The sequence below is a fragment of the Harpia harpyja genome, chromosome 2 (assembly GCF_026419915.1).
Source record: "Harpia harpyja isolate bHarHar1 chromosome 2, bHarHar1 primary haplotype, whole genome shotgun sequence".
NCBI lineage: Eukaryota > Metazoa > Chordata > Aves > Accipitriformes > Accipitridae > Harpia > Harpia harpyja.
In genome coordinates this window covers 27,560,793-27,584,143 of record NC_068941.1, presented here as the reverse complement: position 1 = coordinate 27,584,143, position 23,351 = coordinate 27,560,793, and the positions used below count along the sequence as shown (strand labels likewise).

At 41.6% G+C, this 23,351-nt stretch overlaps 1 protein-coding gene across 22 annotated transcripts in view; it reads right to left on the bottom strand.

Moving 5' to 3' along the window:
- ADGRL3 (adhesion G protein-coupled receptor L3) overlaps positions 1-23,351 on the bottom strand; it is a 530,989-nt gene that overhangs the window by 262,527 nt on the left and 245,111 nt on the right. For 19 of the 22 annotated variants that reach the window (XM_052773946.1, XM_052773768.1, XM_052773760.1 and 16 more), the window contains 2 exons: positions 23,094-23,114; positions 22,144-22,357 (listed from right to left, as the gene is read on the bottom strand). In XM_052773946.1, the coding sequence (XP_052629906.1) occupies positions 22,144-22,357; positions 23,094-23,114 (235 nt within the window). The remainder of the gene's footprint in view (positions 1-22,143; positions 22,358-23,093; positions 23,115-23,351) is intronic. The other 3 variants (XM_052773863.1, XM_052773815.1, XM_052773869.1) reach the window with 1 other exon arrangement.

The window sequence follows — 23,351 nt, the reverse complement described above, 5'->3', positions numbered from 1 at the left end:
GCCTGCCTGAACTATAGTGTCTGTAAAGTTTCACTGAAAACCCCATTGGAGTGAAAATGAATTCAGTGAAGACAATTCATTGCTACAATAAGTGACTCTTTCATAACAAAACATACCCGACAGTTCGGCTTTATGACCTACATCGGAGGAAAAGACATATGTATATACAACACATGGCAAACACACACAGAAAACGGGGAATAGTTGGGTTCTGACTTGAAATTTGCAAGAATACTTCAAAGTAAGAGACGTGTGATAGCAGCGATATTGCACATGGACAACGAAAGCAGGGAGAATTTTTCTCAATTCCATTTTAAGTGCTCCCTAGTGCACATCAAAACCACCCCTCTCCCCAGCATTCCAAGTAATTAGCCCTGATATCTGGAAAACAGTAAGTAAAAGATAAATTAGCTGTGCAGAGGGATTAAATCAAGCCAGCACCATGGGCTGGATCAGAGCCTGGATCCTGGGATATTCTGCAGAGAGCTCCACAGCAACATAACCAGCAATTAGTAAGAAATATCTAAAAACCCTAACAAGAACAAAGAAACCTGAATGGAGAAAGCATATGCTACCTGTTATGACCATCAGAAAACAAAACAGGGTGAAAGCACTAACTGAAAAAAGCTTCAACATCAGTTTGTTTTAATTTAAACCATTACAGAAATGAAAAGGTTGCTAGTTTAAAGATTGCTGTCATACTAAGTGCATCTGGAAGTGACTGTTCAGGATCTTCTAGCCACCCCACCCCCCCCCCCCCCCCCCCGGCCCTTGAATACAATTAGTGTCTCAAAGCAATTTCAGTAATCATAGAATCATAGAATCATTTCGGTTGGAAAAGACCTTCAAGACCATCGAGTCCAACCATTAACCATGCCCCCTAAACCATGTTCTGAAGTACCCTGTCCACTCGCTTTTTTAATACCTCCAGGGATGGTGACTCAACCACTTCCCTGGGCAGCCCATTCCAATGTTTGACAACCCTCTCAGTAAAAAAATTTTTCCTAATATCTAACCTTAATCTCCCTTGCCTCAACTTGAGGCCATTTCCTCTTGTCCTATCTCCAGCCACCTGACAGAAGAGACCAACACCCACCTCACTACAACCCCCTTTCAGGTAGTTGTAGATACTTCTGCATAAGCCAAAACTGGCTAATGAGAAGGAAAGCAAATGTTCCAAAACCACCATGGCAAACACAAATGGACAGCAACAAAAAATCCCAGCTGGCAAAACACCAAATGCAATTTTTTTGTCATTTCTCAATGGTTTTCATGCCATATACCTTCAAGCTATTTGACTGTACTACCTATCAGATGGAATGGCTAGATGGATGGGAGGTGATTAGTGTCAGAGAAATTTCTGGCTAGGGGCTGAACTACCCAGGGCAATAAAGAGGAAAAAAAAAAGAAGCAGGACAAAAATAGAGTGGATCATATAGGGTGATTGATAATTCATTACAAAGGGTTTCTCTTGCTTTCCTGGGAGGGCTGCAGTGACAAGCGCTGACGATGAGAGAAACAACTTAAGAGACAAATCTCAACTGTTACTGGGGTTACAAAGACAACAGCTTCCACAGAGTGAAAGCTGTCAGGTTACAGCAGCCAAGCAAGGGATAAATGAAGCTATTTAAATTAGATAGTGAAGTAGTAATTTTTTTTCCCCTTCCTCCTTCTTCTTTCTTACTCCCCCCCCCCCCCGCTTTTACTAGCATAACTGTGTTGGCATCACTAACCATCCTACCCCTTCCCATTGTGCCCTACAGGTGGCATACAGCAGGCAGACCTACCAGTTGTACTAGAATTGAAATGGTGAGCAGCAGACAGATGTTTTCCATTAAGTTTATATGATTTTTTTTCCAGTCTTCTTCCCAATAAATGGCAATTGCGTGCATCTTGCTTGTGTAAACCTGAAATATCCAGCACCAGGTTATATATAATGACTGTCATGTTTCCTGGACCAAAAAGTCCAAAGCACTCAGCTCCTGTTTAGAGCTGTTAGGTGAACCAGGCCACCTTTAAAGGCTTTGGCAGGCAGCAAAATAATCAGTCTCACTGCTATTCCCCAACAAAGCTACTTTCCAAAATGACAAGCCTTTTCCCCCTTTTTGTTGTCAAAACAGAGCCAAAAAACATGCTACCATTCTTCATCTAGAGCGGAGGTTGTACAAACAGTAAATGCCAAATCCCTCAAAACACTGGAGAGTCACATGTATCATTGCTAGAAGCACACAGCAAAAAGTTGTTTTCAGTTGGATTATTCACCTATTCAGCCTCATTTAAAAAATAAAATCAAACAAGCCTGTCTTCCAGACTCTTCTTGAGCACACACTTAAAATTAAGTGTGGGTCCATTCCACAGCTAACTGCATCCTTAATCACTCCTACATTTTCCTACATCTGCTCGTCCCAATACCAGATCTACATAAACAGGGGAGCAGTACTAGTTGTATTAAGCAATAGCAAAGAGTTAGAATTAATCTTACAAGCATGAACAAAATACAATTCGTACTAATGGTGAGAGCAGCCTGCCCACACAGAGCCAGCTAACTCAGGCTACAAAATCCACCTGAAATTCTGCCCTCTGTAAAGCAGGAGGTTATTTGAACTTGGGTTGATGCCACCTGACCAGTTTTTACTGCCTTTTTTCTTTCATCTATCAACTCCCTCGATATTCCTTATTCTTTTAAATCCACAATCCTTCTATGGATTCGAAGTCAGGCATTTCAAAGCCTCCTCCCCAAGCAGTTCACCGTGCGCCAGAGCTGACTCTGTGCATTTCAGCATTGAACACTGATGCAATGAGAAAGGTTATTTTACCCATGGTTCCTTGAGCACGTGAGGGAGCTTTCTTTTACTGGGAATGGTCTGTTGTCACCTTGGCTGCAATATTCCATTAACACAACTTGGGAGACAGTGCTAAGCTACAGCCCCCGCTTCTTTAGCTTTTCTTCAGAGAATTAGGAACTGCACATCTTGATAAAATGACACAGAATATCTTTCTCACGAATGAAAGCGATTTTCTAGCCTTTGATTGCTGAAAGCATGCTTGATAAATTGAATGGGAAGGCATAAAAAAAAAAAGTGGGGGGGTGACTGAGAAGAAGAGATGTTAACAATGAAGCTCTTATGTGAGGAGGATTCAGGTCATCAATTTTCCTTCAGTATGAATCAAATTCTGTTAACAACATGGAAGCGGCTCCACGATAAGACACACAGACACGCTTGAGAAATTTAATGCTTTGCCCCTCATCGCAGAATTTACAGCATTTAATCGACCAAATGGAAAGGCAGAGCCTCTTATCAACTGGAAAGCGGGAGGCGTGACAGGAGAATGGGCCAGGGTAACGAATGCACAGTGAAGTCACAGGGATGCTTGTGAAGCCACTCCTGTGTGTCAGCAATGCTGAGGTTCTCGGAGATAATAAAATTACATCTCCTCCATGGGCACAATCTAATTTGGGATGTGATGGAAGTAAGGGACAGCTTCTGTTTTCTTCCATGCCTTCTACATGCCTTGCTCTCTTGTCATTCTCTAAATTCAGTTTGCTAGTACACAGCATGTAGCAGGTAAAACCAGCACCCCCCTCCAAAAAAATAAAAAGTCCCACAAAAAAACCCAAACCAACAAAACCAAACCATCCAGCACTCTACAGGATGATCCAGTCATTCACCAGGCTTTCATGCACATCTCTTCTCCCTCAAAGGTGCTTACAATATCTTGGAGGCTTTTTTCAATGAAAATTTCTCTAAGAGCCAAAAGTACTTGTCAAGTGAAAGTGCTATCTGATACAAATGCAAACCTTTATGCACAGAAAGATCTTCATTAAACAATATAAAGGATGCAACATTTAATTAAAATTAAGACTCTGCTAATAGAGACAGTGCCATTCTTCCCTATTAGCTTTTTAATGGTGGTGGAAAGGATACCAATGAGCTTTACAGATCATCCAATATGGTTTTTTGGCATCTATTGATGTAACCATGTATTTTAATACACAAGAATGTCACGAACACTGAGTTTTCCAATATTTCTCGGAAATAGAATTTTACTCACTGTTCACAAGTAACCTGTCCTGTGTAAATTAATGCTGAAATTAATATATAGCACCCATTTCCACATCAAGCAACTTGGAAGCAGAAAATTGAACAGAGGCGGAAGGTTATTGGCAGTAATAGTTGCAAAAAGCTATCCAGGGGACTTCTCCCTGCTCACAGCACTCATCTAAACATTGATTCAGCACACAAAAGGTATCTTCAGTAATCTGAATGGGACCTGCTAGTACATTTTTTTTTTTTTTTTTTTATTATGTTAGTTGAATCACACCATCTTTTGGCTTCTGGAGAGCCAAGAGACATATATATTCCTCTAGTATCTACAGTGTCAGTCTCCCCAACACGTTCTTCCCAGAATTTCTGCGTTGACAAGCATTTCATTCTTTCTATTGACCCAAAGCACACATTAAAATGGCTTGCAGAGGAGGAATTGCTCTGTCCTTACTTTATTCAATACTTGCCACTCCATAAGCTCAAAAACCCACTGCCTTTAAATTACAGAGAAAAGGGACAAAATACAACTTCGCATAAGATGTGGCAGATTCCTATCACACCCAGCTTTCCTGTCCAGTTTGGTCTCAGTAACCCTCCTTCTGTGAAGATGCCAAAACTTTCCTGCTGCCTTGATGCAGCCACACAGCCCAGCCAAGGATGTGGGAGAGGTTCCCCTTGCACTATACCACCTGTGAGCAGCTGCTGTCAATGCCACTGACGCCCCACGTTGTGATCACCTAGTACAAAGTCATCATCTCTGGCATGGATCCATGCTTCTCCTGAATGTACACATTTACTTGTGGAGAAAGGGCACTGGTGGACAAAATCTCAGCCAACAGTCTCTGCATTTCATGATTAGAAACACAGTCCTCCTTTGAGCCCTGTGGGAATTGCCCAAAGGGCTACAATCTCAAGGTGGCATTTCTCTCTTGACAAGCTGAAAGAACAGTTTTCATCGAAGAATAACATAATCAGGCAAACAATGATTAAAGAATAATTCTCACACTGCATTCACATGTCAATCGATCCTCTATATCTAGGTATAGATCTAGACACACAAACACCTAAGCAACTTTCTCATGACAGTAAAGACTTCTTGAATGGCACTGCTTCTTGTTTCAGAAAACAGAATCTACTGCACACCTCAACTGAGGGGAAGTCTGTTTTCTTCAGGTTGTTTCTGAGAAAGCACACAAGAGAGAAAATTGTAGGAAAACGAGAAATGCCAGAGGCCTTGACCATACAACTCAGCTCCCAGTACCCTGCTGAAAATCTCATTTGTCTGTCACCAATACAGGCAACAGAGGCACACAACAATGAAATACCGTTATTGTAACTTAATTCTTGACCTGAGTAGGTATATGCTTTCCATTTTAGGACAACAGAGAATGGGAATTATCCCAGCAACCCACACACTGCATGTTTCTGGGTGGAATTGGGATGAGCAGTGGAGGGTGTGGGAAGCTGCCCTCTTTCCTATGTTGAGCTTACCAATGGTGCGTCTGCACTGGAGAAGGCATCAGAGCTTTCGACCACGCCACCGTCCCTCAGCATTTCTGCCTGTGTGCCTACCAAACTGCAAATTAGCTCTGTTTTACTGTGTAAGAGCAACTGTGGAGGCAACTTTGGGACTACATACAAAAAATAGGACAGACAGACACTCAGTTTTGAGTTCTCCATAAGTGCCACAAAATACTTGCAAGCAAACCACACATTTTAGGATTTTCAGGACTAAAGTGACAAATTCCTGACCATACTACTGTGGGTGTCATAGAGGCAATTAAGCAATCACCCAGAGATACAGACTATCAGACAATTCTGCTGTCAGCAGCAAAGGCATCAAATACATCTGCAACAAAAAGGATCAGCAGAAGGATCAGTGACATCAATTCATTCCAAACAACTTACAGGAAAGTAAATGCCACAGACAGGCAGAAAAAAAGAGATCTCTACATTAAACCGATACTTAAGCCTTAAAAACCCCAGAAGGTGTTTGCACTGAGAAAAGCAAAAGCACAGCGCTGGCAATGCAGCTGGTTAGGAGAACAGAAACCTCTGCCACTTGCCCCAAGGGTGCCCAAGAGTTCTAACACAGTGTTAGGACACCAAAAAGAGAATAGAGAACAACATACATAATATTATATCTGGTGAAACCTACAAAGTCAGTGACAGCAAGGAACAGAGAGGATAAGAGGCAAGAATTTGCCCTGAAGGCAAATTTTACCACAGTTGCCTCCTTCAGGTCTACTCATGTCCTAAGCACTACTCTAGTTTAATCTCCATAAAATAAGTGCAGGCTGCTGAATAGTCTGAATTTCGAAAATAATTTCTTTATAAAGATTTAAATTTATAGTGATAGCATGTATTTGCATATAGTGTAAATGGAAAAGTCATGAGCAAATAGTAGATGAGTTCTGACGTGACTCGGTCTAACAAACCCAGAAGAAATCATTCCTCCCCGCACTGCATAAATTCTTGGTCCATAGTGTTGCTAGACACATTGATAAAGCACTATAAGATCTTAACCAGAGGATCAATTCTACCCCAGCCAACGATTTGAAGGCTTTTTTTTAAATGGTCCTCTTCCCCCACCCCTGCTCCCTGCCCCCCACCTTATAATGTAACTTAAGTAGTTCTTTGTAGGTGTTTCGACTTCATAGCTAAAGCTCTTGCGGCTTAGAGTAAAAGCCTTCCCATACCTACATCTTTGGCCTCCTTAAAGGTATCAGTAATAAAACACAGTCTGAGATACAGCCATTCAGGATAAATTCTCTTTTGGAAAAGATGAAAAATTCATTCTCTCCCAAGAGCCATGCTGGAGCAGTCAGGAGTATTCGCGTCTTTCTGCTATTAACTCAATTAAGCACGCAATAAGGATTGCTGGGTAAAATGCAGCATGTATTTGTGTGCATGTAAAATGCAGACTCAAGGAGTCTTAAAATGCCCTTATAAATACAGCAAAAATAGACCAATAAAGTATTTTGTAATGACTATTTATGTGTGTATAACAACTCATTATTTCAATTCTCCGCATCAGGGATTTCTTGTTTCTTTCCTCTACCCCTTAAATAAATCTAAATAAATTATACATTTAAAAACAGTCTATGCATCTATAACAACAGAAACAAATTTCATTTAACATCCAGCTGTCAAAGCCAGCCCTTCTGTCACTCTTTATTCAAGTCTGTTTTACATAATTCATGTCATCTTAATTATTTCCTTCTCTTTGTGGGTAGGATAGCACTTAAGGACGAGCCATTTACAGCACAGTCATTTTCTTTGGAGATGATACGACTGTGTGACATGATAGCTCACAAAAAAATACACTGATGTTTCAAGGTCTCCAGGTGGGGAGTTATGTATATGCAGAGCCTATCACGATAGGACATCACTTGATCCGCATACTACAGCACTAAAAATAGCAGTATGTATGCGTAATACTGTGTTTTAATGCAGACATACTGTGCTATTAATAGCCTTCCTTTTTGCTCCTTTAACTCCTTTACAAACAGATGTTGACAGAGTTTATGAGAAGCAGAGAAGAGAGCATTCGCTCTAACCAGACTGAGATACTTTTTTTTTTTTTCTCTCCAAAGTCCCCAAAATTAAAAATCCTTAAGTCTCAGCCAAGGTCCTTCCCATCCTCCATGACTCCATGCCATTAGTCAATTAGTAGGAATTACAAACAGAGCTTTAATCACATGTATACTAAAATATGTCTAAAGCAATACAGGCATCACTCTAGAAATATCCTATCCCATTTGCACAGGATAAATAATTAAATTGTTTTAAGCGGTCTAATCTATTAATGCCTGGAGAGGCCTTAATTTTGGCCACTAAATTTCAAGAAGCTACGTTCGTCAATTCAATATAGTTAACAGCCATAAATCAACTTCCTCGCTGTACATGACTAATGAATTTACTACATGATGAAAAAAGCCAATTCCTTAAATTAAGGTTTAACTCTAAAATGTTCCTCATTCTCTCTATCGCCTGGAACGTTTCTCTTCCTTCTTTGTCCTCTCTGTGGCCTCCTGAAATCTGCAGCAAGGGACCTTCAAAAGTGATAGGCTGGATCCTGCAAACATTTACTCACAAGGATGACCAGTGAGACTCAGGAAACATTCTCGGTTGAACTATGCCACTAATGCACAACAATGCTTTGAACTACCCCAGACCCTCCAGAATCAGGCTCTTGATGTTCCAAAACATTGTTAGAAACATCATTGACCATGGCCAACACTTCCCAAGCTATAAACTCACGTGGTTTTGCTCCCTGCACATACAATCCTGTACTTCTCACCCTGCTGTGCTGCTCAGATTACTTTGCACACCATCTCCAGTTATTTAGAGCCTCAGTGAAGCATGACTGCTTACTCAAAGCTGAGCTGAAATGGCAGGAAGAGCCTCCACGCTCGGGGTTTTCGCCACCTCAGCCCAAGGCCAGGAATATGAACACGGATTATCTGCTACCGCTGGCACCACAGAACAAAAACCTTGTAAAATACTAACTTAATTCCGTACCAGGTGACCGTGCAACCTCAAAGAAACCCCCCTCTTCTCCAGTTATGCAATGTACCCCACCAAGATACAGATTGCCTGTTCAGTGCCGCCAAACCTGAATGTGAAGATAGCCTACCCATCTGCTTCCTGATATAATGCTGGTCATAGGAAGTCACTGAAAATAGAAACCGCTCTCCCTGGTGGTGCCATCTCCACAGAAGGCATTTGCAGGTGCAGCCACACAAAGGCTGTATTGAACATGGCAGATCCTCAGCACTTCCAAATCAGGATGCTCCAACTGCAGCCAGCAAAGTGCAGCTCACCTAGAGCAGTTCAGGACCTAGACTTCCACATAGTCTAAAAAAGTCCCTGCAACCACATAAAAAAAGATACAAGGATTACTTAGAAATAAGCAACACCACCACAGGTTTCACAGTTACAGAGAAAACAGTGACCACCTGGGAGCAAAAGGACGCTGAGAAGCTCCTAGGAAGAAATAAGAAATCCAGCAGATGTAAAGCCAGGAGAAAATAGTATTAAAGGAAGAGTTACAGCTTCCTTCACTGCCTAATAATGAGATGATAATAAGATGACAATAAAGCAAAAAGCTTGGATAAGATGGAAAAATTTAAGCAGTTGAAAGTCAAAGGCTAAATTCTTGGCTATACCATGGAGCCAGCTCCCTTGGACCCCATTTGCCCACCACGGTCTTACGCACCGTGGGCAAAAGCGGGATATATGGTCACAGTGCAAGTTTGTTGATTAGGAATCATAAAAGTTTGGAGGTGCTGAGCTGAAAGTCACAACACCTGTGTGGGTTATTAAGACAGCAATTTTTCAGCATTATGTGTGGTGGAGCAGCACAGGCTTTACAGACATCCAGGGCAGTGCAACTTTCTTGTTTGCTTTGCAGTTTTGAAGAAAAACAAATGACCAACAAATATATGTATCACAAATGACCAACAAATATATATATATCATAAAACAATCCGGATTTGCTAGTATGCTGCAACACCTTTGGGGTCTTCTGGATGTTGATGCTGTTTTTAATTATCTGAAGAGACGGTGAGTTGCTTTTGCCTTCCTCCTTGATTTTAAATCAATTCTACTTTTGTGTACGTGAAAGGCAAGAATTGTGAAGTTTCATTTTTAAAAAAAGGCTGTCATTTGCTATTTTTCAGTGCACGTGTTGCTGTACTTTCTCATATGTACATCACTCTCTACATATATGCAGTCAACCTAGATGTATATACAAACAAGCCAAATGTTGCACGTTAAAGAAATGCATATATTTAAAACATCATACTGTATACTGTCTATTTTGGCAATAGCCATCTGGAAGAGGAAAAGAGCACAGAAGAAATACTTAATGTAACCAAACTAGATTTTGTGCATGTCTGCCAACCTACAGAAAGAAAATTTACTGGCTACTCTTTGCTCTGCAAGCAAATTAACTATTACTGCAATAGCTTTATCCATACAGAGACACCCAGGCTATGTCATATGGCAACCAACTTTAGCAGAAGACCAATTTGCTTTTCAGTATATTTTTAACTGCTGCAGAAGACAGGACAGGCACACTTTATCACCTTTACAAAGGACATACCCCTGCAAATCTCAGTCTCTCAATAATCTTTTATTTTCCTGTGCAGTCAAAACATTTTTGTACCGTTTTGTTCTAGTTAAGCCCTTCCCTGGACCAGGTCTGGGTAACCAATGGCTGACAATGGCTCTTGTCACAGCACAGGTATTTCAGAATTACCCAACGTTTACCCCAGGGACTCCTACTCATGACTAAGCACTCCAGCCATTCCTGCTGCCAATGCTAAGCATGTCTTTAAATTAGCACTGCAGCCACTGTGGCTTTGTTTCTCTTCTAGCTGAGCACCGCTGAGCAACACTGGACTGTGACCAAAGTCCTATCTGTCCTATAGATTTCCTCCTTCCTATAACACCCTTAATAAAATTTGCGATATTCAAAAAGTGATGGGCTCTTGATTTCATATTCCTCTTTCACAGCTGCCTTATTCCTGCTGAAACAGTGGAATGAAATTATGCATGGAAACTCTGCTGAGAATTTTCTTCTTCATGGAAGAAGAAAAAATGCCCGGCATGCTCAGAATTCAAATCAGAACCAGAAGGGCCCCGATACCATATACATGTTATCAATATAGTACACATTTGAAAATTGCACAGTACTTGCCAAACTTGAGGGTGTCCCCCTGGGAGGAAGGGGATTAAGATGTAACCTTGGGTCAAAAGGTTACACAATCAGGATTTCCCATACCAATGCTGAGAAAATTAAAGTCATGGTGGAGATGCTTAGCTGCTGAAATGCAAAGAAACACTGGAAGAAACTAACATGATTAAAAAACACAAATTAATTCTTTTACGCAGAAGAGCTTCAAAACACAGATTTGGCAGGAATACTCCTCAAACTCACTTATTTATTCATTCATTTTAGTGGCCATGCTCTACTTTGCGAATTATTCTTGATAATTCAAGTAGACATGTAAGGAAGTACCCAGTTCCCACGTACTTTAATACATATTCTAGAGTCTCAAAAATGAAAGTTTTTGAACTATGTATCCATTTCTATGTGTGCATATCTGTGTACATTTCCAAAGAAGACAGATGAAAAAGAGAATATTTGTTTTTCATCTCTTAATTATGCCCTTTTTTCCCCTTAGTGCATTAATTTAGCAGCTAAAGGTTTCTGCTCTCACTGAAGGGTGAGACAACAGAGCCTCTCAGAGCCCCAGTTTTTGGCACTACCTCACTCCTACTTTATGCTTGAGGCTACTTCCCCTCTGACTGATTCTTAATTTGAATAAGCTTTCACTGAAGACTGTATCAGAATTGCAGCAAGTTAATCTTATTAAACCATACAAGTTTAAAAACTCGGAGCTTGATGTCAGGCAGACTGTTTCCAAATTGGTATACTCAAGATCCAAATTAGATCATGAGCAAAATATTAAAAGGCACTAGAGCCACTTCACAGTGAACTTCCATTTCCAAAAGAAATTTCTGGACATCAGGAACTAAGGACTTCTGCCGGTTCAGTGGGAGTCGGGCTCCTGGCTGGGTACTTTTAAGTGGTTTAAACCCTCACAATTTGAGCTACAGGGAAAGGTTCTTAAGACATAAAGGAATTTACTTCACCTACTGTTAATACTAGCACAAATATACAGGTCGTCCTGAAGGATACTTTATAGTTATAGGAGGTTTCTAGTCCCAGCCAAAGTCTCCTGACAAAAAATACCTTTGGGGGATGCTTTGTCAATTGGCACTGAATCTGTAAGCTGAGGCAATGAGGTGCCTTTTAAGCACTATAAAAGAAAATCTCCATCTTTTTCCTCTCTCTTCACTCTTTATAGAGTACTTTCATTTTTTAAACAATTGAGAAGTGTTTACAGCTTCAGTTTCACTTCAGCAACCTCTGGGCATAGAAGACTGCAGTCATTACAAATGGGGGAAGTGGTGATTAGGACGCAATCTACCCTTGGCTTGCCAACCCACTCATGTGCACAGTTTGTGGCAAAGTATGTGGCTGTTTAGTTGCCCTTATGTTCCCTTGATTTCCAGCGACTTGGTGAGATGACCCATTGGGTGCTTTTGCCACCTGGATGACATCCAGACCACAAAAACTGTTTGTGGAGATCTCCTGGAACACTTCTACCTCCACGCTGACTTCAGACAGCTCCTGTCACGCGCATGGTGTTACACAAGCATCAAAGTGTTTCCTGGATCACAGCCTGACATGACACCCATTACCCTGCGTTGTTTGGTACCTGGCTTTAACTCTTTACATCTAGCTACAAGTGCAACTAATCAACTGAAATTGATTTTCCAGAGCTGAGACTAATCCACTGCATTTAAGGTGACCTATATTCTTTGTGTGTATATATAGTTAAGGGGTTTGGGTTTTTTCAATGTGTCTCAGATATGAGATGCCTGTGTTCAGCTGTCGGCAACCTTGCCAGTAATTCAAAAGGGTGCCAAAGAGCACTTCCAACACAGGCAGATTTTAGTGAGATCCTAAAGATTTCTCCCCTGCTCCCCCAAATATCAACAGTGAAGATTACTCATGCAACTCTCCATTACCCATGGGAAAATCACTCCAAGTACCAATTTGAGCACACCTCCAGTCCACCAACATCCCTGATGAGAGCACAGTGCTCTGATATGCATGATTCAGACCTTGGACACCTGCAACAAGCACTACATTTTTTCCAGAACTAACCTTGCTCGCTACAACCTAATGGTTGCTTTTATACTTTACTCCACATATTTGCTAGTATCAGCATCGAGAACCAAACTTTACTTTCCATCAGTGTTAGCTGGGCACCACTGTAATCATTTAAGTGGAACAATCTGCTTCAAGTGACCAAGAGAGCTAATAATTTATCAGGAACAGAACAGGCATTTTGGGGAAGGACGTAATTATATGTGTGTGGTTTGTAATACTCTTGAGTCAAATGGGACATTCTGCGTAATTCAAAGCCATTCAGGGAAAGGAAGAGAGGAAGCAGGCTTTCCAAAGAGAAATGGCCTGAAACTCTCAAATTTATCACAAATGATTTTTTCCTCCCTCCTCTGTCCTTTTGGTTTTCCTTAAAATAAAGAAAACCTTCAGCATTTGAGTAGACTCCACGGGGCAGGAGGGGAAGAAAAGTGCAAATAATAATCAAAAAAAACCATCTTGCCTTTATATAGGTAGATGATGCAGCCTGAAATGGAACGCTGTACAGCTGATCTTGTTTCAAACATGGCAATACAGAATTAAAGGGTATTCAGGGTAAAACAACGAGAACCTTCACACACTCAGAACAAAAACCCAAAACAACTCCCATAAGAAGAAATATTTGAAAGATCATAACTTTCTCTCCTGGAGAGCAGTTAAGTTAGAAGCAACATGACAAACGCATACCAGCTAATCAACAGAAATGGAAAAGGTAGCTTGGATGCCTCTGTCTTCACAGTCTGAAGAGGGATGGCAATGAAATTAAAATCTGACAAAAAGCAATCATTTTTCACACAATAAGCTATTATCCTGCTGGACTTAGAGCTCCTGGAAGTCATCGTGACCAGGGACTTGATGAGATTCAGAAAGGATTTGGCCATTTATATGGACAGCAAGAATATCCAGCAATTGCTATTAATGCTAACAAATAAAAACTAGAAAGAATAATTAAAATCTTGGGCACTGGGGTGAAAGCCCATCTCTAACTATGAGGGATCAGGATGAAAAAAGTGTGGGGGTGGCAGACACAGTCCCTGCCCACTAAGGGATGATGCATCCTGCCCTGAGGTGGGCAGGACAGGGTACGGGGGCAGACCAGTGACTGCATGGGGAAACCCTACTCCCATTCTGGCATCTTATCTTCTGGCCAACTCCAAATCCTCCCTTCTTCCCTTGCATTAGTTTTATAGTTTTCTACAGTTCTCTTGCCCATAACTCCATCTCCCATTCCTCACAGTGTCTCTGCAGTAAAGTTTTTCCTTCTTTGTCACTGGTCCTACTCTGGGTAAAAGCATGTAATATACTGCCTACTACAAACTGCAACTCTCAGTAACAGACTGAATGCTGAGGCCATAATTCAGTCCGGAGGCTCTACTATTGCCCATAAACTACTCGCTGTCTCCCGGTTTACGATGTCAGCAGGACTCCAGCTGAATTAAGGCTTCTACTGTATATAACTGACACCAATGTATTATCTTATGCATAATGCATAGAAGATGGCTCTAATCATAAATTCCATATTCTGCCCTTCCTTTACATCACAGATGCGGCCCAGCATCTCTTATGCAGTTTGCTTACTGATACATAAATTCCTTCTCCTGAATTATAATGGCAGCAAAACCTTTTCTTGGGTCACTGCTTCCGATAAAAGCCATTCTATCCCTCCTTTCCCCAAAGAGGTTGAAATAAACTTCAGTTCATCCCACTAACAAAACTCACACATAAACTGAAGGACCGTGTTGAACTGATGATCCAGGAACATTGCCTGCATCAGTCCATATTGGCAAGCAAATGGTTTGTACCTAACACCCATCTTTTGCCTGTCTGCATTTGGTATCAGCAGAGTGATCACACAAAATAAAAAGCTACATTGTGGATGCCAAGCTGCAAGCATGCAAAGGTGACTGAGGTTTGCAGTGAGTGTTTCCAGCCCTGCAGAGAAGTACAGAAATCCCAGGCATACACACAGAAAGGGTGTGGTATAAGCCAGCACTGGTTTTACACGTCTTGGAACGGAATACGGAGTTCAAGCTCCAAAGATTTCACAAACGATGCAGTCAAAAATGTGCTAAATGAAAGCTTTAAAACATCTTGGAGAATAGACAATCCCCTGCATATAAACCCAGTTTTGACCTCAGGCACAGACTAACTGAGCTCTTTTGTACAAGAAGAAAGAAAAAAGCAAAAGAAACTGATATAGATGCATTACTTCAAAGTCATCTTACCTTACAGCCCTTTAGCCATTATTTCTAGCCAGAAGACTAACCAGAGAAGGAGCATGCATGTATCCTTCTACTCAAACCAAATTATTTCTTTGCAATCTTAAGACAGTATAAGTCTATTTAGCCTGAATAAACCTTATACACTATCTTGCAATGCTCTAAATCAATTTAAGCCTCGAGACAAAATGGCCAAGCATCTGAAGACCAAGCCCTGTGATGGCCTTGTAAGGCTGTCACATTCAGGCAGACTGAAGGTGTAGGAAGACTGAGGAGAAGCATCTTCGATGTTCATCACTTCAGCAATACAGGCAACGGGCAGGAAGTGCCATGGGCAGCATGCAGATGCCTCGCTTTAAACTTTGCTCTTCAGGCACCTCGGATAATGCTTTTCACGGTACAAAACTTGTTTCAGTAAAAGCAGAGAATAGTACTCAAGGGCCTAGAGCTGCACCTTCCCTGATCGCCCTTCCTTGCAGTTACAGGAAGGTTTTCTATGTGCTTGCACCCACCTCCTGCAACATGGTAATAAATGCAGTACATGTTTCAAACGGTGGACACCACTGTCAGCAATGTCTCCATCTTTGCTCAACACTTCCTCCCTGGGTACAAATCAGTAGCTGCTGTTCCCAACAAGCCTCAAATGTTCAGAAAAAACAGATGACAGGAGCATGTTTCACATAGGTCTTCTCCCACTGGCAAAAGCTACACGCAGCAGGCTGCCAAGGGCTGGCCAGTAGGTTCCCTCTGACAGGCTGGAGCTGACCACTTTCACACTAGTAAAGTAATGGATGGAGTAATAAACCTGGATTTTCCCTGCATGGTTTTCAGCACATTGTGCGTTCAGCAATTCTGAGGCCACTTCAAGACATGATTTATCCAAGAGATTATCCCATGTCTTCTCTTTGTCAGTTAAGGCCAGTGAGAGGGGAAAAAATGAAATGAAACAAAACAAAATAGCTGGCAAACTGAAATGGTCTTAGAAAACAGCAATGATGAATTTCCCCAGCTTCCTCTAGCCTACACACTTCAAGGAGGCCTTTCCCTTTGGCCACATTGCTTTCTCAGCTCAAGTCTGGATTTTCTGAAATGATAGCACATTGGAGTTGTGTGCTAACAGCAACCAAAACCCAGCAGCCACAGCACAATTCAACTGTCTATTTATTTATTTATTTAAAGTGTGGTGTTTTATAGCTGGCCACAGCTACCAATTGGTACCCGGGGAAGCCTAAAGCATTATTTTTGATCTACAGAGCCTTCGATGGTTTGGAACCTAATTACCTTCAGAAACTACTTCCTCCTCATCATCTGTTACCATGGCAGCTGCAATCAGCTGAGACGCTTGGGCTGACAAGCCCTGATTTACTATGGTACCAGGGCAATTCCAGGGGCCTGTTGCTTTCAGAATTTACTCCTCTGCTTGGGTCTGACAGCATTTTCAGGGAAGGAAGAGGTAGGATAAATTAAGACTGTACAGGCTGCGAAGTAGCGACCTTTTTTAGAGTGATTCAACAGCTCAGTGCACACTGTTCCACTAGCACTTACTGGAGGTTTGTTTTTTTTTTTTTTTCCTCCTCTTTGTAATAGTGTACGTGCCCTTGTCCCAGGGTCAAGGTGCAGATGAGATTAGTAGACTTTGCTTCATTTTAAAATATCTTTCTGCATGGTGAGAAAATAGATTCTTTAACCAAGGGGTGAGCCTTGTGTTCTAGCCTTTAAAATCAGAATCCAGGGAATGTGAGCTTCAGTATTCCCTGTCCATTTCTACTCTTTACAGAAACTAATGTTTAACTGAAATATTAGCATTTTTCCATATTGATGCTTTTCATGTGGCGATCTCAAAGCACCAGACTTATGCTTCCCAGAAAGAGAAGAGCCTAGCTTCCCACTGCAACATCTCAGTCCTTCAGAAATGCACTTCCCATGCCATCTGTGTGATAACAAATTTAGAAAAATGAGTAGTATCTTGGCAGTCTTCACAAAATGTACCCAGGATGCAGGAGAAGGTGGAAGAGTTCCTACCAAATGGGGCATTCAGTATCTGAGTCAGAGGTGATGACAACGTCTAAGCAGGGGGCTGTTTTCTGAGAAATATGCCATTAATTTTATAGAGCCTGACACAACTATGCTGCAATTCAGCTGAAGTCTGCTCATTCAGTCCTACTGACAGCCTCATCATTACAGAGCCTCCAGGTCTGCAGCTCTCCTTGTCCTGCACATCCTCCCCACATGCACCAGGACAAGCTACTTAATATAGAAGACTCTGAGAACATCTCAAAATTGGTGTGATCAAAACCAGTGGCCACTTCATCATCAATTAACATGAATTATCGTATCTGTAAAATACGGATAACCCTGCCTATTTATTTCCCAACGCAAGAGCAGATCACTGGCATTTGAGAATTGTCTTGAAAATCACAGGTGCTGATAGCATCAATAACAGCACACCATGAGATGCAATATTATTACAATAATAATGGCACTCGTTTCAGACTCCTGCATTTTTCAGGTCATCAACCAAAAACATTAACAAAACACAGCCCTTCAGGAGATGAAAAATCTTTGCAGTTTAATGCAAGCTGGTTCATACAATTTCTTTCTTCTCACCCACCCTGTGCAAAGTGCCTGCCACCATTCTTCCGACTACCAGGAGAGTTGTGAGTGCCCCTCCTCAGGTAAAAATATCAGGCCCTCTGATGAAACTAAATGGAAATCTGAAAGCATCAAGCAGCTAACAACAGTCTGACACTCTTAACTGCACTTTTTTTTTTTTTTTTTTAAACTCTAGGTATTGACCTGCAGGCTTCATCAATGATGCCAACACTGAAACCACAGGGACAAACCACACAATTAGACTCGAACCTAAAGGAAACTAGCTCAGCTAAGCAACTGCAGCCCGGCAGGGCATCTAGTACCTCCCAGCTGTGCCTCCCACGGAGCTACTAGAAATTCTCTATCTGCTCACCCAGCAGAGGAGACTAGCAGAGCTGCAGCACTCACCTGCCAGGCCCTGACCTGTACTGCAACAGGGTGCTTTGCTGGGGGCAGATGGCACCATGGCCAGCTGCAGCAGAGCAGGGGGTACATGTCCCGCTGCACTGTGCGGGCCACACATCCTCTGCCAGAGGAGCTACAGTTTATCTGTCCTCGGAGCAGCGGGAAGCTCTGGGCAAGAGGTGTCTTGCCTGTGGGACACAAAATGGGTCAAGTGCTCCCTTCAGGGGAGAAGAGAGGAGAGAGCTGAGCAGTTTTCAGCCCTCATCCCCAAGTCAGAAGTGGCAATATTGGCACACAAGAGCTCTGCAACGCTCTACTGTGGCAAAAGGTTAAAGCCTACAGGAAAGGATAAGGAGCGTAGTAATAAACACTAAGGTGGTATCTACAGCGCACAGTTCTGCAAACGTGCATGCAAAACCTGATCCACCCATCTTCTTCCTTCCATTGGCTTCAACCCAGGAAAGCACATGGGCAGGTCTTTATTCCACAAAACACTTAAGCATGTGCCTTAAAAAGAAGCACACGCTGGCATATTTGTCTGAATCAAGGAGTAGGCAACCAAATACTTAACTCCCTTGCCCGTGTTGCAGACTTAAATTTGTGGGGCACTTTTACGAGGTGACTAACTCCACTGACTTGTAGTGAAACCACAGCATGCAAAAAGTAATACACAGATTTTTGTCTTTCTAAGCTGGGCATTTCCTTGGTGGAAAGCATCCACAAGGAATTCAAGAGAGCGTGCTGAAAACTTTTTTTTCCTTTGGGGTGTTTTTTAATAGACTAAATGGCAGTGTTAACACTATAAAAACAAAGGCAACTCTTATGGGAATAGAAGGCTGCTTATCCCTATTGTTTGCAGAGAACCCCGTCTGTTTGAATGGATGATATGTTAATTTTGCAGCACAGTTGCTCAAGGGAGGACATAGTGAAGTCTCCCATGGTACAGTGCACACAATTTACAATGGGCATGGTTAGAACGTAATTGTTTGTTACAGCCCTCGAAAAGATGTTTCTCCAAAGCAAATATGCTATGAAATACATTTTTCTCTAATCATATCAGAAAAACTTCAGTCCATAAAGCACTCTTCCTGGGCTTTTATGGGCAGCTGCTGCTTGAATGCTTGAAGGAAGAGCTGGAAAGTTAAAAAACAAAATAGGCCACAGAGATTTAATTTCCTATAAAATAGCTCTCTACAAGCTGTTTAAACGTTCTTTACTTAGAGCAATACTCCGAAGATTTTAGAGATTTTCAGGGCAATGCTTGCCGTAAGAACTCCTTGTGTCCCTCTGCTCAGGGGGCTCCACAAACACACCATCAGATTTATGCCTTTCCCTTTCAAAATAACCCCACGTACTCATCTGCAAAATTAATTTAAATAAACATACAGAAGAAAGAAACACACTAGCTCAATTTTTTTTTGGTGGGGGGGGAGGGTGGGCTGGGGGAGCAGTCACTAATGTCTGCCATAAATCTGCTCACTCGCAGCCTCAGCTCACATACTAACAACAAACATCTCTGTCTCACACATACTTTTCTTCCCACCTTTCCCTCTCCCCCTCCCCACAGCCATGCCATAATGTGTCTAAGTTGGCTGTACAGTGTTGCTGATTAAAAACTGCCAGCAGTTAGACAACTTATTATAAAAGCTACAACGGGACTGTGTATTTATGAATGCAATAATTAATCAATGCATAATAAGCATGCACTGCGCATATCATTTTTCTTTCCATACGCAGACAGCTTCGATTACCATGCAGGTTACACTGCCACGAGGATCTTTAGTTCCCAGCAGCTGATTCCCCACCCCACAGCGTTAGCAAAGACAAGCTCATTGTATTAAAGCCTGCATTCATCTGCGAAACCACCCAAATACTGCTGAATTCATTAATTTTGCAGGTAGAGGTTTTCAGAAGAAAATCCCATAGTTAGTGCCACAACTACTAGGCTGTCACGATTTTCCTTTTAAAGTGCTTTTTTTCAGAGGCTCAGCTATAAGGCATACTCAGAGCTGTGAGCTGGCAGACTGGTTTGCATCTTAAGAACATATTTCATTTTAATGGTTTTATTTTTAAATTGTTTCAACTCTTTGAATAAATGGAGATTATAAAAAGAAATGAGACTGACATAAAAATGCGAAGTAGAGTATTTTCCCCTTTTTAACCTGCCTTTTAACTAGAACCAGGTTATATTTATTTCCAAGAAACTCAAGAGTACCTAATTAATAATATGATTGCACGCTTCTTCATGAAAATTGATCAAATGGCTTAAATGGAAAGAGCCACCACCATTTCCTGAGCCTCCTCACTGATAAATAGCATCAGGCAAGGCCCCACAGATATTAATATTCAGAAAGCAGGGATTTGCTTTTCCCTTGCAAGAAATTTCCCCCTCAGTGGCCATCTTTTACAGCACCACTTTCTTCCCAAATGGAAAAACAGAGATGCTTTGCCCCAGAGATGCGCTTCCCTGCTAACTCTCTGCTAAGCCATTTGAGTCCGCAGTGATGGTATCTGGAGCCAAGTAATCAACATGAGTTTTCATCCCAGCGCCGTGGGCCCACAACATGATTATGTGCCCTCCCTAACCAAAGGGCTAATGTTTATTGCAGGCTTGGTACACGTGGGGACTGACCAGAAGATTGCAGAGGTCTGTATTTGGCTTGGAAGTTAGTGCCTGGAGGACATTACTACGTATATATAAAAATATTAATACTTTGTACTCTGTAATGGCCCACAAAGGGGATGACATGGTTTTATTCTGCCAATATGCAGAGGATTAAGGGTTTCTGCTTGAAGCCACTAACAACCTGAACAGGAGAATTACAGTAATTCCACTAAAACCATGCCGAATCCAAGGGACTGGCTGATGGCGTGTTGTTACCCTTTCCGCTTGTCTTGAAAATGTAACCAGCACAATCCTACAAAACAGGACTTCAACCAGCTACGCAAGGAGGTTTAACTTAAAGAATGGGCTTATAGGAGCCATATGCAGCGACAAGGACATTTTCCATGAGACTTCTCAGGATTTTGAGATCTAAATCATTGACGTGGAGCAATTCTAAAAGGAGCTCAAAAATAGCTGTTAGCATGTCAAATATAGATGAAACTCACGCTTTCTCTTCTGTTGCTCACACAACTCCATTTTTAGTGCAAAATGTCTCAGAGCAAACAATAGCAAGATACTCCATTAAAACCTTACACTGCTTTAGCCATTAGGTCACCATGCAAACACTGTTGTCATGACTTCAATTAGCAACACTTTGCCTATGTCAATACCATTATTAATACCCTGAAATAGTAATTTCTATTACTATTTAATTAACAGCCAAATGCACTGAATAATTATTCATGTGTAGTTATTAGGAGAAATGTACTGAATGCAATTACATGTCAAGAACTGTGGCTTACGAATCCCTCCCACGACACCTCTTGTGCCAGAAAATACCCTGAAAAATTCAGCAACAGTTAAAGGCCTTCCATAATCAGTATACCTCTAGGCTGGAATAAACTTTTGGGCGCTGGCTCTGCAATATAGGAGTCTGTCTACGTGGCGTGCATCTCAGTTACCATTTCCTGATGCAGTAGCCACACTTAACAGCAATAGTTATTATACAGAAAATTAGCAAGTCTTCTGCAAAACCAACGTGAATGTGAGTTCTTGACTGGGAATTCAGATCCTCCCTAAAACAAAGCCTGGCAACACAGTGAATGATGGAGACTTTTCTTTGCATTTTGAAAAATGTAAATGTTATTCTGAACACAAAATATTAATTATTTAAAGGAGATTATTTGCCATCTGTTTGAACACAGCACAAAAACCAGAGAATGTGCATTTGAGAAAGACTTCACTTATATGTTCATTAAGAGCCTTGATATTTAGGTAATTTCAGAGATAAAATTGGGACACAGTGAGTATCAAGATGACTGATTAGTAGTACTTACAGCAAATGTTATTTATACTGTGTGATGCTAACCCAGCTCTGTTAAACCCACAGTTTAGCAATGATAGCTGTAATTCTGTGCACATGCAGACTAAGTACCTGCATTTTCTTATGCAAACGCACACACAAACTGGTGTGTACATACCGGATTAAAAAACCAACAGTCAGCAAACAAAGAATATTAAATACCATACCTCTGAGTCATAATCTTATAGGCATCTGGCAGATAACAGCGGATATTCTCCATCTGAGCAGGATCAGAGTCACAGATTTTATCATCAGTCCTCCCGTAGTTGGCACTTTCGATCATGATAACATCTGTTCCTGGGCAGCGAAGCTCTATGGGGTAACTCTCGCAGGACAGCTCCCTTCGGACCACAGCCATGGGGACTGGGGCACGGCTGAAAGCTGCAAGGATTAACACAGAAACACAGCAAACACTTACTTTCCACACTGAGGCTAGGATTAAAAGCAGAACAACGTTTAGCAGCAGGTTTTATCCATATGCTGTACTGAGATAGTTTTGATACCATTGAGATATGGTCTGCAGAAACAGGGTCCGATCCCCAGCTTGCTGGCTGCCCAGAGAAATCACTTCTTCACTCAGTGACTTGATTTTCTCATCTCAAAAATAAGCTAATGATCCCTTTTATACAGGGCGTTAGAAATCCCCTATTGAAAGAGGTAAATAGCAACTATGGCACTGTTATTACTTCTACTTACCAGGTGAAAAGCTAGTTGGCTTTGATATATAAAATTACAGTCCTGTGTTGTACTTGATCAACCGGGGGAAATTTTCTGACAATGAGCAACACAAGCACCAGGACCCCACCTGCTCAGCAAGACTGCATCTGTCCTACTGCAGATGTAATAACATCTGCGTTGCTCCTGGTCCTTTTCTTGGTCCTTAGAAAACATGAGCCTAATGGCTTTTGCTGTAGCCTGCAGTGTGCCGGGGGATGGCCTGAGGGTTCTGGCAACCATCCCAAAGTTTGGGCCCTGCAGTGATACATTCCATGGAAAGGCCAATATATGGGACACTGGGTGATTAAAGCTCAGTCTCAGCTTTGCATGGCATCTGCCTGGATGTTCAATACTGGCACATACTTGTAAAGTTAATTTAAAGAGCTCTCAGAAATCTTACCTGTTTTAAAAGAAATCCAGGCTACAGTTTGCAAAAGAAAAAAGAAACATGCTTTGAGATGCCTTGAAAACAAAGCCCTAAAGCATTAGTAAACAAACTCACATGACAACAAGCAATAATATTTCCCATCTTTACAGCCTCTTTGATACAAAGATCTTCAACAGCTTGACAAACGTGAATGTATTAATCCCCCAAATATCCCTATGAAGTAGCTATGCATCGTCTTTCTCATCTCAGCTGCAGAAGGGTTATGCGGCT